Here is a 13,775-nt window from a genome sequence, read left to right on the forward strand (position 1 = left end):
AAAGCCAATCTCCTTGCTCTGTTATGTTAAAAGTGCATTATCTTTTTTATTGCCAGTTCTGTGGGCCTGGGTCTGTTTTCCTTCGTAGCAATCTCAGGCTGCCCCACTCACTCGCTCACTCACTCACTCACTGACTCACTCGCTCACTCACTGTGTGGAGAATTACAAAATGGTTAAGGGCAGGTCAGCTGACTTACTGTACCAGCCATTCTCAAAATAACCACAACAGTCCAGGCCTGATGGGCCATTTACGTCACACAGTGTTTTCCTGAAATCGTTTTGTTGGCCTTTTCATTTCTATCCCTGATAGAATCTTGCTCTTGGTCCCTTTTAATCAGGCGTTTAATTTGTTTTTATTATTAATATTTTCCACTACATGTCTTGGCCTGCCTCCAGTAAAACAGCTTTGATGGGAGGGGGGGTTGGGGGGGAAGGAGGTTGAGAAAAAATAAAATTAAAAAAACCTCTTCCTCCCTCAACAATGGTTTCACTACGAATGTGTTTTCTCCTTTGATGTGTCTGGACTTGGAGAAATAACTCAGAAGCCTTGAGAGAGATTTGGAAATACAGTGAGTGCACCCCACATCAACACGCAGCCACAACCAGGGACTGATAAAGTTGACGGATGACTTTGGAATTTTAAAACGGTTCAAACCCATTCAGGCTATTTAGTCACATACCCTGACTGCATATTTTTCCCCCTTTTACAAACGCCTTTTCTGTATAATGTCTTGTAATTAGAACAGGAAGTCATCGAGTAACTGTAAGACGAATAAAAGCACTTAACACTGAAAGGAAAATTACCTTCCAAGAAATTATATTCCGTCTTTTTTTCCCCCCTCTCTCTCTACCCTGCATGTTACAATGTTGGTAAGGAGAGTAACAGCTGTAACTACTCTTATTTGTAGGATTTTTGTGCTTGGGTTTTCTGAGATTAAAAAAAAAATCATGTTCAGTAATAATCAAAGATGAATGGACAGAAGATAGGAAATGCCTAATTATGACAAATATTCTGTCACAACAGAACAGCTATTAAATGGAGACGGTGTAATTGTCAATTGCACTAACGGCTGGAAGGCTGCCAGGTACACAAAGTTGAGGGCTCGCCCTTAGTTGGTTGCTAGGAGCAGGCAAAAAGTATAAAGGTTTGAGAAAGGAATGTGTCCTGTAGGAAAGGGACAGCAGGCTGCATAGATCACTGGGCAAGCCCTTTCTATTGACATGATGTTGCTTAAATTGTTTCAAAAGTAGACATCGGGTTTTTTGTTTTGTTTTTTAACTCTAGCAAATTCATCTCTGCTTGGGGGAGGGGACCAAAGAAAGGAAGCTGTAGGTTCTCCGTGCAGCAAGCCTCAAGGACATTGTGTTTCAAACTGAGCCTCCATACAGATTTGGAATCTTTTAAGTGAAAAATCTTTAAATGTTTGTTTCTGTTGGCGTCCAGACGCATTTGCCCTAATACGATTACAAGAAGGAAAGGGCTAAATACTTGGCAGAATTTTCAGTTGAGGTAATTAGGCACAGGAAAGGACATGCCTATTTTTTCCACAAAGCTCTATAAAGTCCTAGTGTGAAGGGTTTTTATGAAGGGGTTTTTTTTGTTTGTTTGTTTGTTTCAGGCTTTCTGATGTTAGATGGTGGTTTTCAGTAAACATACCGTGTGATGTTTCCTAAACAGCCCCCCCACCCCACCCCCAACCCCGCCTGGGGGATAAAATTATGTTTCTGCAATGTTATGTAAGAGATGAGAGCAAATTTCTCCTCCAGAATGGATGTTTTGAACCTCCTGCACATTTGGCCACCATTAACTATTAAAAAAGGAAGAAAGAAAGAAAGAAAGAAAGAAAGAAAGAAAGAAAGAAAGAAAGAGAGAGAGAAAGAAAGAAAGAAAGAGAGAAAGAAAGAAAAGAAAGGACAGAAGAAGAAAAGCATTATGGATATTTGAAAGTCTACGCTCCAGTAATTTATTGTGCTTGCCATTTCATGCATCTCTTTATACAAAGACAATTTGAGCAACTCACAGGATGAATGCTCGCCCCGCCCCTCCCCCCCCCTCCCCCCCCCCCCCGACTCCATGAGAGCCATGGTGTACAGTTACTGTTTGACAAGTCGAGGTGGAGTTTCAGATTATAATTACAGTTTCTCTGTGGAATTCTGTTTGGGAGTTTGAAAAATATATAAATAAGTGAAAAAAAATGACATTGAGAGAGGTTAACAAAACGTGTAATTATGATATAAGTACAGGATTAGAGCCATTTCAGTGGAGAAGTACATGCTCTGTACTTTAGGTATTAACTTTTAATAGGCCGAGTTAAAGTTCTCTTTATTGAAGTTGAAATGAGGTTTCGTCATTGTGGGACTCTTATTCCCTTTGAATATTTAATTTAAAGCTAAGCATGTTCACATTTTTTTGCTGGGGAGGAGTGACTCCAGAGATGGGATGACATTTTAATAGAATATCATAACCGTTGTTTACAATACCAACCTTGAGTACCGATCTTTTTTTTTTTTTCTTTTACTTAATTTTTTTGGCTGGTTATATTCTACTGAGTAAAATCAAAATCAAATAAAAAAGTATATATAGCCCAAGAAACTAGAATGTTCTAGAAAAATACTCTGTACGGTTAGTTCCGAAGTTTCTTGTCTGATGTGGGTGTGGTTGAAAGAAAATCATTGTTCCGAGAACACTTTGTTTGTCTTTTGCTAAACAAATGTGCAATTTATCCATTCTTTGTTCGCAGATTTCTCTACTAAAGTCTCTTGTGAAACAGAAAAGGGGGGACCGCGTTTATTGGTGGCCCTTGTTTCATGTATCTGAGTATTTATGAGTCTCTGAAAGGAGAAAGGAGGACTGGGTCTAGCTGCAGGATTTCTCTAAGAATTCTTGAAGGGGCTGTTTGCCTTCATTTGTTTCTCTTTGTGCTGTTGTGAAACAGAACATGCCAGCCACTGAAGAGTTTAATATTCTTATGGCTGTGTCAGGAGGAAGCTGATTTAATGGAGAGGCTTAGGAGGCAGTTAAAGGATCATAGAACTTAAGATCTGCAAGGCTCTTGCAAAGTCTTCACATCCATACCAGTTTATACGCTTCTCCTTCCTTCCTCTCTCCTCCCTGGCAGTCTCTATTCACGTCTATAAGGGCTGAGGGTCTCTTGGGCTTTCTATAGTTTTTATAAATATGAAAGCAATCCCTTGGGGAATGTCTAATTACAAGGTTGGAAATTTGCCCCCGTCCGAACAATGCCAAAATTCTGGTCCAAATGGGTGGTTCTGTTCACAAGCAATGGAGTTAGCATAATTTTTGTTTTGGCATCACCGAGGGTTGCCACATTAGACCAGACCCCAGCTGTGCCTTTGGCCTCCTGGTGTAGAGAGAGTTTAATGAGGGAAGAGGAGACAGGAGCATTAGGCTAGTAAATGTAGGATTCAGCCTTCTTCCCATCTCCTGATTGGGAAGTCGCTATGTGAAAATCACATTGATAGTTGAAGTGTCTACAGTGAGCAACACGGGCCTTAAATCACATACACACACACACACACACACACACACCACTCACACACCACTCACACACCACTCACACACCACACACACACACACACACACACACCACACACACCACACACACACACCACTCACACACCACACACACACACACACACACACACCACACACCACTCACACACCACTCACACACACACACCACACACACCACTCACACACCACACACACACACACACACACACACCACACACCACTCACACACCACTCACACACACACACCACACACACCACTCACACACCACACACACACACACACACACACGCACGCACTTAGCCAGAGTGGAATCATTCTGGTTAGTAGGTGGGTGAAGTTATCAGTTCTCTGGTTTTACCTGACCAAACCTTAGTATCTCCATCCTAGTACTATAAATTAGTTATCACTACTACTACTACTAGTAACTCGAGGCATTTCGTCATGATGCAGAGTTAACCAAACAAGAATTAAAAGGTTAAAAGGTTGGGCTTCGGGGTTGGGGATTTGGCTCAGTGGCAGAGCGCTTGCCTAGGAAGCGCAAGGCCCTGGGTTCGATCCCCAGCTCCGAAAAAAGAACCAAAAAAAAAAAAAAAAAAAAAAGGTTGGGCTTCCAGTGTCAGGGAGATAATCCTGTGGGTTACAACTCAAGTATTGTCACCTCTACTTTGGGGAATAGTCACAAATTGTAATGCTGTTTATAGGGTCTTTGTGAGGAACAAAGGACTCATTATCTGAAAGAAAAATTTTCCCTAAACTGTACTATTTTACTCTCAGTACCAGAAATAGTGCCAGTGCTCCTTCTAATCTTGAACACATCAACTGTGCCTGCCCCTCTCTGCTTTGAGTGAAAGGTTTGTCTGTTGGCTTGTTTTAATGTGGTGTCTTCTGTGATACCTGCCAACAATCACGAAAAAGTAGCAGAGGCAGGCAGATGTAGTCCTGGATTTTATTCTGGGCCTTAATTGATTTGAAAAGAGAAATAAGAATAAAAACACACATATAACTGTTATAATTATATATGGAGGAGGACTATATATATATATATAGATATATATGTTCTTCTATGTTGGTATGCAATATGTTGTGTGTAACCTAGCAAATATACATGTGTACTATTATATACCAAATTTACATATAATGTCAACATAACCATGGATGTCTTTTGAGATTTTTTATATTGTAACATGATATGCATGCCATATATAACATTTTAATATATAGCATATATTATGTATAAGTCATAAATACATATGCAGCCTATAAATATAAATCTTTAAGTATTACATATAATACAATTCTTCTTTAAATGCATGTATTTTAAAACCCAAGCTAAGTAAGTCACTAAGTCTATGCAAAACAATAAGAAAAAACATCAGGCTCAGAATTACTTGCTTGGAAGTCTCCAATGCATGAACTTGGCCGAGTGCATGTAAAAATATGCATTCCTATGGTTCAGAGTCCTTTTGGGTGGCACACAGAACCAACCCCATTTCAAGCATCCCGTGAGATCTTGGATAATGTTCCCAGGACAACCCTTAAGAACATTGTTCTTTGACAAACCAGACACCTGTAGGTCACCTCTTCTTGAAGTGGCAGGAGGACATGCTCTTCCAAAGATTAAGAGAAGAAGCCAGGAACTGTAATGAGGGCAGTGTCCTTGTTGGGAATCCGGATGAAGTACGGAGAGAAGGAGGCCATGTTTCAGCACACAAGTTTGCCTGAGCGATGTATCCCAAACAGAGAATTAGGGAAGAGGGCAGAGGGAGCACCATCATGAGAAAGTACTCACGGGATGTCGGGAGAATGATAGAACAGCAATGAGGTAGACTCGTAGCTCAAGACATCGCTCAAGACATCAGAAGCAGTGTTTCCTTCAGCCTCCATCCCAGGAAAGCACAGCGTCTTCCATTTTTATTTCTAAGACACTTAGAAAGACGGGTATGGTTTTCTTGTCTTCCCACAAAGCCAAAGGCACTACTCAAGTAGACTCAGGGACCACAAGGTATTTGTGTGAGGTTTTCTACATAGAGAGAGTAGTGTAGGTTCTGGGCATGCACCACAGAGTAAGCTCTGACAGTTTCTGGCTGGATTGTCTCAAATTCACGTCTTGAACAAACACGGTGAAGTGTTTGAGGTCAGTCTACCTTGGGAATCTCAACTTGCCCTGTTGTGGCACACTTTGCAGAAACTCCGGGCTACTGTTCATTGGTAGGTTTTTTTTCCATGTCGCTGGCCTCTAACGGTGCCAGCTGACAACGTGGCAGGAGTCTAAGAAGCGTAAGGCGTGTAAAGACATCATGCTAGAAGCAGCTAAGCATCTCCGTTCATGGAGAAGCCTCCGGGCTGAAGAGCTAAGTGAACGTAATTAGCGATACATCTGGGTGTCAGCCTCCCGTGTGCAAAGGTCGCAGGCACACCTTGCATTACTCCTGGTTATGTCCCGTTATCCCGTTCTGTCCCAGTTCATCTCCCACTGGTTACCAGATGGCCACCATAGACAACTTACCAACCGTCTCACACAGTCCTCTGCTCAAAACGTTGAGTGTTTAGCCATTTGACATCCAAATGACAAACCTGGGAGCTGCTGACCATCATGTTGCTGGTGTGGGTCATGAAACCCAAGTTCAGTGTGACACAGTGACAGGCGACGGGCTACCCAAGGGAGCGCCTGCCGTTTCTCAAGCTTCAAATGAAGGAAGGGTTTGTCCACCACTGCTGAATCTGGATTTTGCAAATATCCAGAACACATAGGTTATCCTTAACCTCAAGGTCATTTGAGAGGATGGCTGCCTACGTTTTCTGGAGTGTTCTGAGTAAAGATAGTCCTGACGGGACCGATTTTCTGGGATGCTCGGGGAGCCTTCTCAGCAAGATTCTCTGAGGTGTGCTAGGCTGGCTACCTTGTGGAGATGAGAACCACAGGTAGTATGGGTGTGGGGGGAGGCGGAGTTATCGGTATCAATGAAGTTAGGGTAAATCGTGCTGTAATAACAAGTGACCCCCAAATTGTGTCCTTATAAACGGTGAGGGCATTGTTTCTGCTGTGTTTGCCTCTATTTTGGATCAACCAAGACCCCTGATGTCTCAACTCCAAGACCCAGACTGGCAGAGGAGCCGCTGTCTGAACATCACAGATGGCCCCAGCAAAGACAAAGAGACACTGTGGTCCATGGCACACCGGCTCTTAAAGCAACCAACACCTTCTGTCACATTGGCCAAAACGAGTCCAGAGGCTCCTGGACTCCCAAGAGTGGAAAAGAGTGGGAAGCACAAACCTTTCTCAGGGCCCATAAAGAGAACCCAGAATATTGTTGGCTGCACTCCAGAGCAGGTGGCAACGTTCCTTAGGTCTATGGGCGCTGCTCTAGGGTTCCATGACAATTTTGCCAACACACACACACACACACACACACACACACACACACACACTGTGTAATCAATCTAAGCCAAGCAATAATTATATAGACACTCAACCAAGTTTTCCCTATCACTGTGACACCAATGACTAAGAAATACACTGAAGTCTCAGGGAAGGAGTATTTTAGTTTGACTGCTGCCAAGTGACTCAGACAACGCTTATTTTGTATGTCCGTGTGGCCACAAAGCAATCTTACTCAGGGCTGGCCTCAGGCTTTGAGGGTGGGAAGCTACATTGGGAAGGGGATTCTGGAAGATTGTGGCATTTCCAGACTGTGATAAAAAATAAGGACTTTGCAGAAGATGTCTCTATTTCCGAATCCAAAGTGTCCGTTGAAATTAAGTTGCGGATGTGAATGTTCTCTCTTTGGTGGGAAGAGGGTAATTGATATGTTTTGTTTTCCCCTCTGTCTAGGGGAAGATGAGGAAGAAAACAACGTGATTGTGCTCAGTTACCCTCAGTACTGTCGGTACCGGTCCATGCTTAAACGCATCCAGGATAAGCCATCGTCCATCCTCACGGACCAGTTCGCGTTAGCCCTGGGGGGCATCGCGGTGGTCAGCAGAAACCCCCAGATCCTGTACTGCCGGGACACCTTTGATCACCCCACTCTCATCGAGAACGAGAGCGTGTGTGATGAGTTTGGTAAGTGTCTTGTCTTTTACTCTGTTCGAAACGTGTTCGCATGAGAAGCCATTCTCAGTTCCCAGAGTGAACAGTGCTGGGGTCAGGGCTTAGTGTGAGCACCCGCCTCCCCCCAGACGCCATAGTTCTGCAACACAAGGCGTCTTCTTCGCACTCTCAGTTTACCACAGGTGAACGATGGATATTTTGTGTTCATTGTTCAATATATAACTAGTAATTAGTAATTGCTTGGTTGATCTTGAAGGTGGACTTTGTGATTGGAAGTCTTCATGATCTTTCTTTGAAAGCTTGGGTTACTTAAATATTTTTTTTTAATTTTCTGATTTTATGAAGTACTATAAGAAGGCATAGATCACAACCATTCAATAGCATGGTGGAGAGAGATAATAGATTGATCAAATGGACTGTTACACACACACACACACACACACACACACACACACATACACACACACACACATTGAAGATGTGCTGACTGCTTTAAATTTTCGCACATAGAGATTCCTGGCTTATGAGTAGTCAGCAGTGGGGCTGTCGGACACCATGTCTTACCTTGGGAAACCTTGCATTATTCAGTGCAATGTACAATGTGCAGAAGGCAAGCTAAGACACTATCATCTTATACCATGCCTCCTGCATCCGATTGAGAAGACGTTACATCATGTCAGTGATTCTCCATCAATGGTATAATGGTACCCTGTTCAATTCATCATTGAGGCCAAGGAAGAGAAGAGGTTAAGACTCCCCCCCACCAAAGGCCTGGAGAGTACACACACAGACTTTCTTCAAGCTGGTTCTCTGCCTGATTCTGTTGTCTTGCCTTGTCCCTCAAGGAAACCTCGTTTGCATACTATTTAAATCCAAATGGTCCCAGTGATCTTTGAGACACTTCTACTTGACTTTGTGAGCCTACTGTGGTCTTTCGGATTTCACAGTCTGTGACTTCGGGAGCTCTTTGGCTACTACAAAGGACTCTGTAAGTCGAAGCTCACTGGAGTCCAAAGGCACAGACTGTGTGAGCATGGGTGTGTGTGTGTGCATGCTAAATTCCTCCTACACGGAAGCGGATATTGTCATACTTTTAATAGTCAGATGGTCTTTTCATTACTGCAGACCAATTATTAAATACAATTATTAATATAAATATCAATACAATTATTAAATACCCTTTCCTTGCAGGTGAACATTTACAATACTTTTCAAACTTGAGGGAAAAAAAAAAAAACCACCCACATTCCTTGCTCCCAAGCCCCATGACTTACTAATACCTGATCCAAAGGTCTCTAAATTCCTAACACAGGTTAAAGCTGAGTGAATGTTTTCCCTACTTAAGAATATTCAATGGGGGGCTGGGGATTTAGCTCAGTGGTAGAGCGCTTGCCTAGGAAGCGCAAGGCCCTGGGTTCGGTCCCCAGCTCCGGAAAAAGAAGAACCAAAAAAAAAAAAAAAAAAAAAGAATATTCAATGGGCTGGAGAGATGGCTCAGAGCTCAAGTCCCAGCAACCCCATGGTGGCTCACAACCATCTGTAATGAGATTCAATGCCCTCTTCTGGTGTGTCTGAAGACAGCTACAGTGTATTCACATACATAAAATAAATAGATAAATCTTTTTTAAAAAGAATATTCAAAGTTAGTGTTTAACAACGTAATAAAATGAAAAAAAAAGTTTTAAATTTTTTGTCTAATTTAGGGGTTCTTAGGCACTGCGTTTCAATGCTGTCCTGTCTAAAGTTGGAAACAGATGCTCCTGTCCAGCGATTATGGTGGTTGTTGAAGCATTGCTAATGTTTTTAATGTTCTTGCAAACATGAGCATCTCCTGGTAAATGTACTCCTGCAATTTCTTCTGGCGTACCTTCTTTTAACCCTGCCTTTCTCCTCTAACCTCTGGAAATAGTACTTAAATGAGCTTCTAGAAAGCAAATTAAATGAGGAGAACATCGGACTGTTACAAGTCCCTCACTCCTCAAATGGCCCATTCTTTTCGAAAGTAGCCCATGCTAACACATAAACCATGTGGCTTCCCTTGGCCCCCGTTTGAGCCCTTTTCCTCCATGTGTCCCCCACCGCCTTGGGTACACACCTAAAAGTTCCAGACAACAACTTTTTAACTCGAGTCCCCCTCCCCCAGCTGATAGTACACGCCAGTGACATGGGTTAAAGTGTTTGTTAAAAATGCGGTATTGGGTTTCTCCAACCAACGAACAGTTGGTGGAAGAACATAGATTTAATTAGTGAGTGGCATTAAACAAATGTTCCTAATACCAAGAGCTGCCAGATGACTGAAATGCTTCTTTCAGATAACCCAGAGTGCCAGGGGGCCCACAGATGAATCTTCCATGCTGCACAGTCAGTAACTTGAGTAATTGGTCAAATATAATTTAGGTAACAGTATGCCTAGGCTATAAAAATCTGTTTTTATTAGCCTGTTCGTATCACCAGGTGGACGGATCGTGGAGCTGATGGCAAAGAATTTAGAGCACTTAACAACTACGTCTTTGATACAGGGAATTCCAAACCGCAAAATAATAATAATAATAATAATAATAATAATAATAATAATAATAATAATAACAACAACAATAACAATAATAATAATTCCTCCAAGTTTATTCTCCGAAGGACAGTATCTAATTGTCTATGGCTGATGATGATTAATTTATTAACTGACCTACTGCTTTCCTCTGTGACATGGACAGCAGAGGGGGACACAAAAGAGAAATACAATCTGGTCCTTGCTTATTTTGAGGATCAAGAATCTAAACGGGGAAGACAGGCTTCACATACTTGGAAACCTAACTATGTTACAAGAAAATCAGCAATCAGTGTCACAGAAAGTGATTTTGCTAGGAATGCATGCGGCAGTGGCTGGGGAGGGGGGAGGGGAGAGTGGATGCCTGAGATGAGAGTCAGGATGCGAGGACAAGAGAAGCCTTGCATTAGAACGTGGTCCAGGGTTTTCTAAGTGTGTGGGTGCACGTTTGTACGTGAGAACGCAACTGCACGTATGTACATAGAGAAGCCAGCAGACAACCTCGGGTGTCTGTCTCAAATACCTGCCACCTTTTTGTTTGAGACAGGGTCTCTCATTGGTCCAGAACTTTGCCCTGTAGGATTGGCTAGCCAGGAGGCGGGATTGTCCTATCTCTGCTCCCCTGGTTACAACGCATACCCCACCGAGCTGCATGCCCACCAATGAGCCCTCTCCCCATTTCCCTTCCTTGGTCTAGTTTTAAAATATGGAGGTGTGTGTTTCAGAAACCCGTTAGAAACATGGCGATTGTTATTGATTCAATCCCTGAGTCGCTCTTGGCTGGGGTCTACGATTGGTCCCTCTTAAGTCATTCTACCCATAGTCAACCTCAGCGTGGGTTGTAAGAAAACTTGAAGGAGAGCTGGTCGCCTGACTGGTAAGAAGCCAGCGAGTGGCTTTGAAACAAGAATGAGCTCTTTGAGACAGCGATGAGCCCACATTTCCTCTGGGGCCCACCAATACGGCTTACCTGCATAATCAAAATACGTCTCTGAAATGAAAGCCCCCCGTCAGGCGGCTTTGCCCCCTCCCTGCTATTTTTAATGTTGTCCACCGAATAACAGCTTTAATTGGACAATAAAAGTAAGCCCTTTAAATCTACAACCAGTCTCTATAAATAAATTCTCTGTGGAATTTTATGAAGCCGCTTAATGAAAAGTTTGATTAGAAACTATTAAAGAAAAATAAAATGGATGAAATTTCATCGTTTAATCCAATGTTACAGTAGTACCATTTTAATTTTTATTTACATTGAGATATTCGGAATCGAGTAAATATATCCTGGTTTTAATTAACTAGCCTCCTTACTTGGGAAGGTTATTTTAGGCTTGAAAGGTTTTGATAACATGCCATCTGCTTTCTTGTCTGTATTATGCAAGTCCTTCTCTTGCTGTGTAATGTCTAAACCTATGACTTGAGCATAAATTGAATCATATTAATGGTAGGTGATTGAACAGCTTCAGCTCCGACATACTGCCTATATTCGTCCATCTTGTCAGCGACACAGCTCTGCTGTAGTGTGCTTTCTTAGCACAAGATAATTGACTATTTAAAAAAAAAGCCTAACACATTAGACTCCCCATTGAAGCATTATGAAAATTCATTGTATCGCACATACAATTAAGGGATGAGGTTTTTTTTTTTTTTTTTTTTAATAACAGGGACGGGAGTGTGTTGTGAATAGCATTTCGTTTTCTTCCGAAATATCTTTACCGTAAGCGTGGTTCCTGCTCCCACTGCCCTGTGTCCCTCTCCCGACACAGACATTTCCCCCACAGCTCCCCTTCTGTCTCTTACCTGGTTATGTAATGACTTCTGTTTTGTACAAATGCACTCTGTCGTCTATATTGTGTATGCAGTAGAGGCGGGGGGGGGGGGGGGCAAACACTGTGTCTGTTCTTTGCTGTTAGAACAATAAAAGGTCCGGCACTTGGAAATGAACAGTGTTTACACTACTATCATGCCAATTGACTTCACATGTGTGAAGGGTGGACAAACTAAATTCAAACAGAGGCACAGCCAGACCAACACAGGAGTGAGGCACTGGCTCCCATTAGAGGACTGCAAAGGTAGCCCCGTTTATGCCAATAATATGGAGAGAGAGAAATGGTTTACTTTGAAATAAGTGTGTCTGTGTGTCTGTGTGTGTCTCTGTTTTTTGAATTGCAGAGGCATAAGAAGCAGAAGTCACACTTTTTTTTTAGTTTTTTGGCAGTTGAGATGTCTGTGTGTTTCTTGACAAAGAGTATGGGGCAGGGTGAAGCACGGCTTTGGTCGACCCTGTACGGAGCTAAGAGATGAGTTGGGCTGTCATTAGGTATTTGGTCCTTGTGCGGACACCGTGAGTTCTGGCCTACAGGGAGAAGAACTTGGCTGTGTTTATACTAAGGCAGACATTCCACTGGGGATGAGGTGTGGAAAGGGCTGCAAACTGTAGTAAAAAGAGTGCTAAGCTCACATGCAAAGAGATCATGTGATCAGGGCTCAACTATTGGATCCCCTACAGCAAATGTGACAAGCTCCCTTACTTGTTCTGTCAGTAAATTCAGGCATTCTCAGCCATCTTGCCAGGTTCAGAATAAGTCACCCCTGTTATACACACATACACACACACACACACACACACACGCACGCGCACACACACACACACCAGAGAAGAACTGGTCACTGAAAAACAATAGACCAATTATCTTGCTAAGAGGTGTCTGTTTGAATGAGGAAGGCTCAGTCTCAGGATGTCTTCTTCTGCCTCACTGTGTGTGCCTCTGTTGACTCTCTGGCTTGCTAACACTTCACACATGTGAAATCAACCTGCTTCTACTGGAGTCTCAGGTCTTCGACAGTGTGTGTTCATAGGAAATCATTGTGTTTGTTGAGTCCTAAAGGATCCAGCCCCTAGGGGTCCTGGGGGCTTTCCAAGGGAATGAATGTGCATGTAAAGTTGTCCACAGATCACAGAACGTTTTAAAGATGCCCTTCTCAGTTGAACTTTGTCCTTTCCCATTTCTTGCTAGTTGAAATGGTGATGTTATAGACAAATGAAGTAAGAGCAAAGGGAAAAGACAATAGGCGAGATGAACCTTGATTTTAATTAATCAATCAATTATTAATTAATTAATTAATTTGGTTTTCCCAGGCTGTGCTCGAACTCACTCTGTAGACCAGGCTGACCTTGAACTCAGAGATCTGCCTGCCTCTGCCTCCTACGTGCTGGGATTAAAAGTGTGTGCCACCATGGCCTGGATGAAACATTGAATTTCTATGAAAAGCAATTCAAAGCATGCAAAGTCAGTATGAATCATAAGGGAGAGCTTCTTCCCCTCTAAAGATCACGTGATCTGATCACGTGCTTTCCTAGAAATTAAAGGAAGGCAGTTCTTGTCTTAAGGATCCTGGAAATTTGCCAGTAAACTGTTTTTTGGGTTGTTTTTTTTTTTTTTTCCTCCCTTAGCAAAGTAGTTTCCATGGTCACAGTGGATTCCGATGATCAAATGTCTTTGCTCCTGGCCCCTGTCCACATTTGGGAGTCCACTGTGTGTGGTGGTCACCAATCTCCCAAAGGACAATAAAACCGTTTTTTGTCTTTAATTGAAAGTGATTAGGAAAAGAACTGGGCTTCATGCATGCTGCTGTTTGTGTAGAA

The 13,775-nt window shown here is 42.6% G+C and overlaps 1 protein-coding gene across 2 annotated transcripts in view; it reads left to right on the forward strand.

Moving 5' to 3' along the window:
• Arid5b (AT-rich interaction domain 5B) overlaps positions 1-13,775 on the forward strand; it is a 183,114-nt gene that overhangs the window by 79,578 nt on the left and 89,761 nt on the right. For both annotated transcript variants that reach the window (NM_001107624.1, XM_087597501.1), the window contains 1 exon segment: positions 7,369-7,599. In NM_001107624.1, coding sequence (NP_001101094.1) covers positions 7,369-7,599 — 231 coding nt within the window.

This window comes from Rattus norvegicus, chromosome 20 (assembly GCF_021556685.1).
Source record: "Rattus norvegicus strain SHRSP/BbbUtx chromosome 20, alternate assembly SHRSP_T2T, whole genome shotgun sequence".
NCBI classification, from domain to species: Eukaryota; Metazoa; Chordata; class Mammalia; order Rodentia; family Muridae; genus Rattus; species Rattus norvegicus.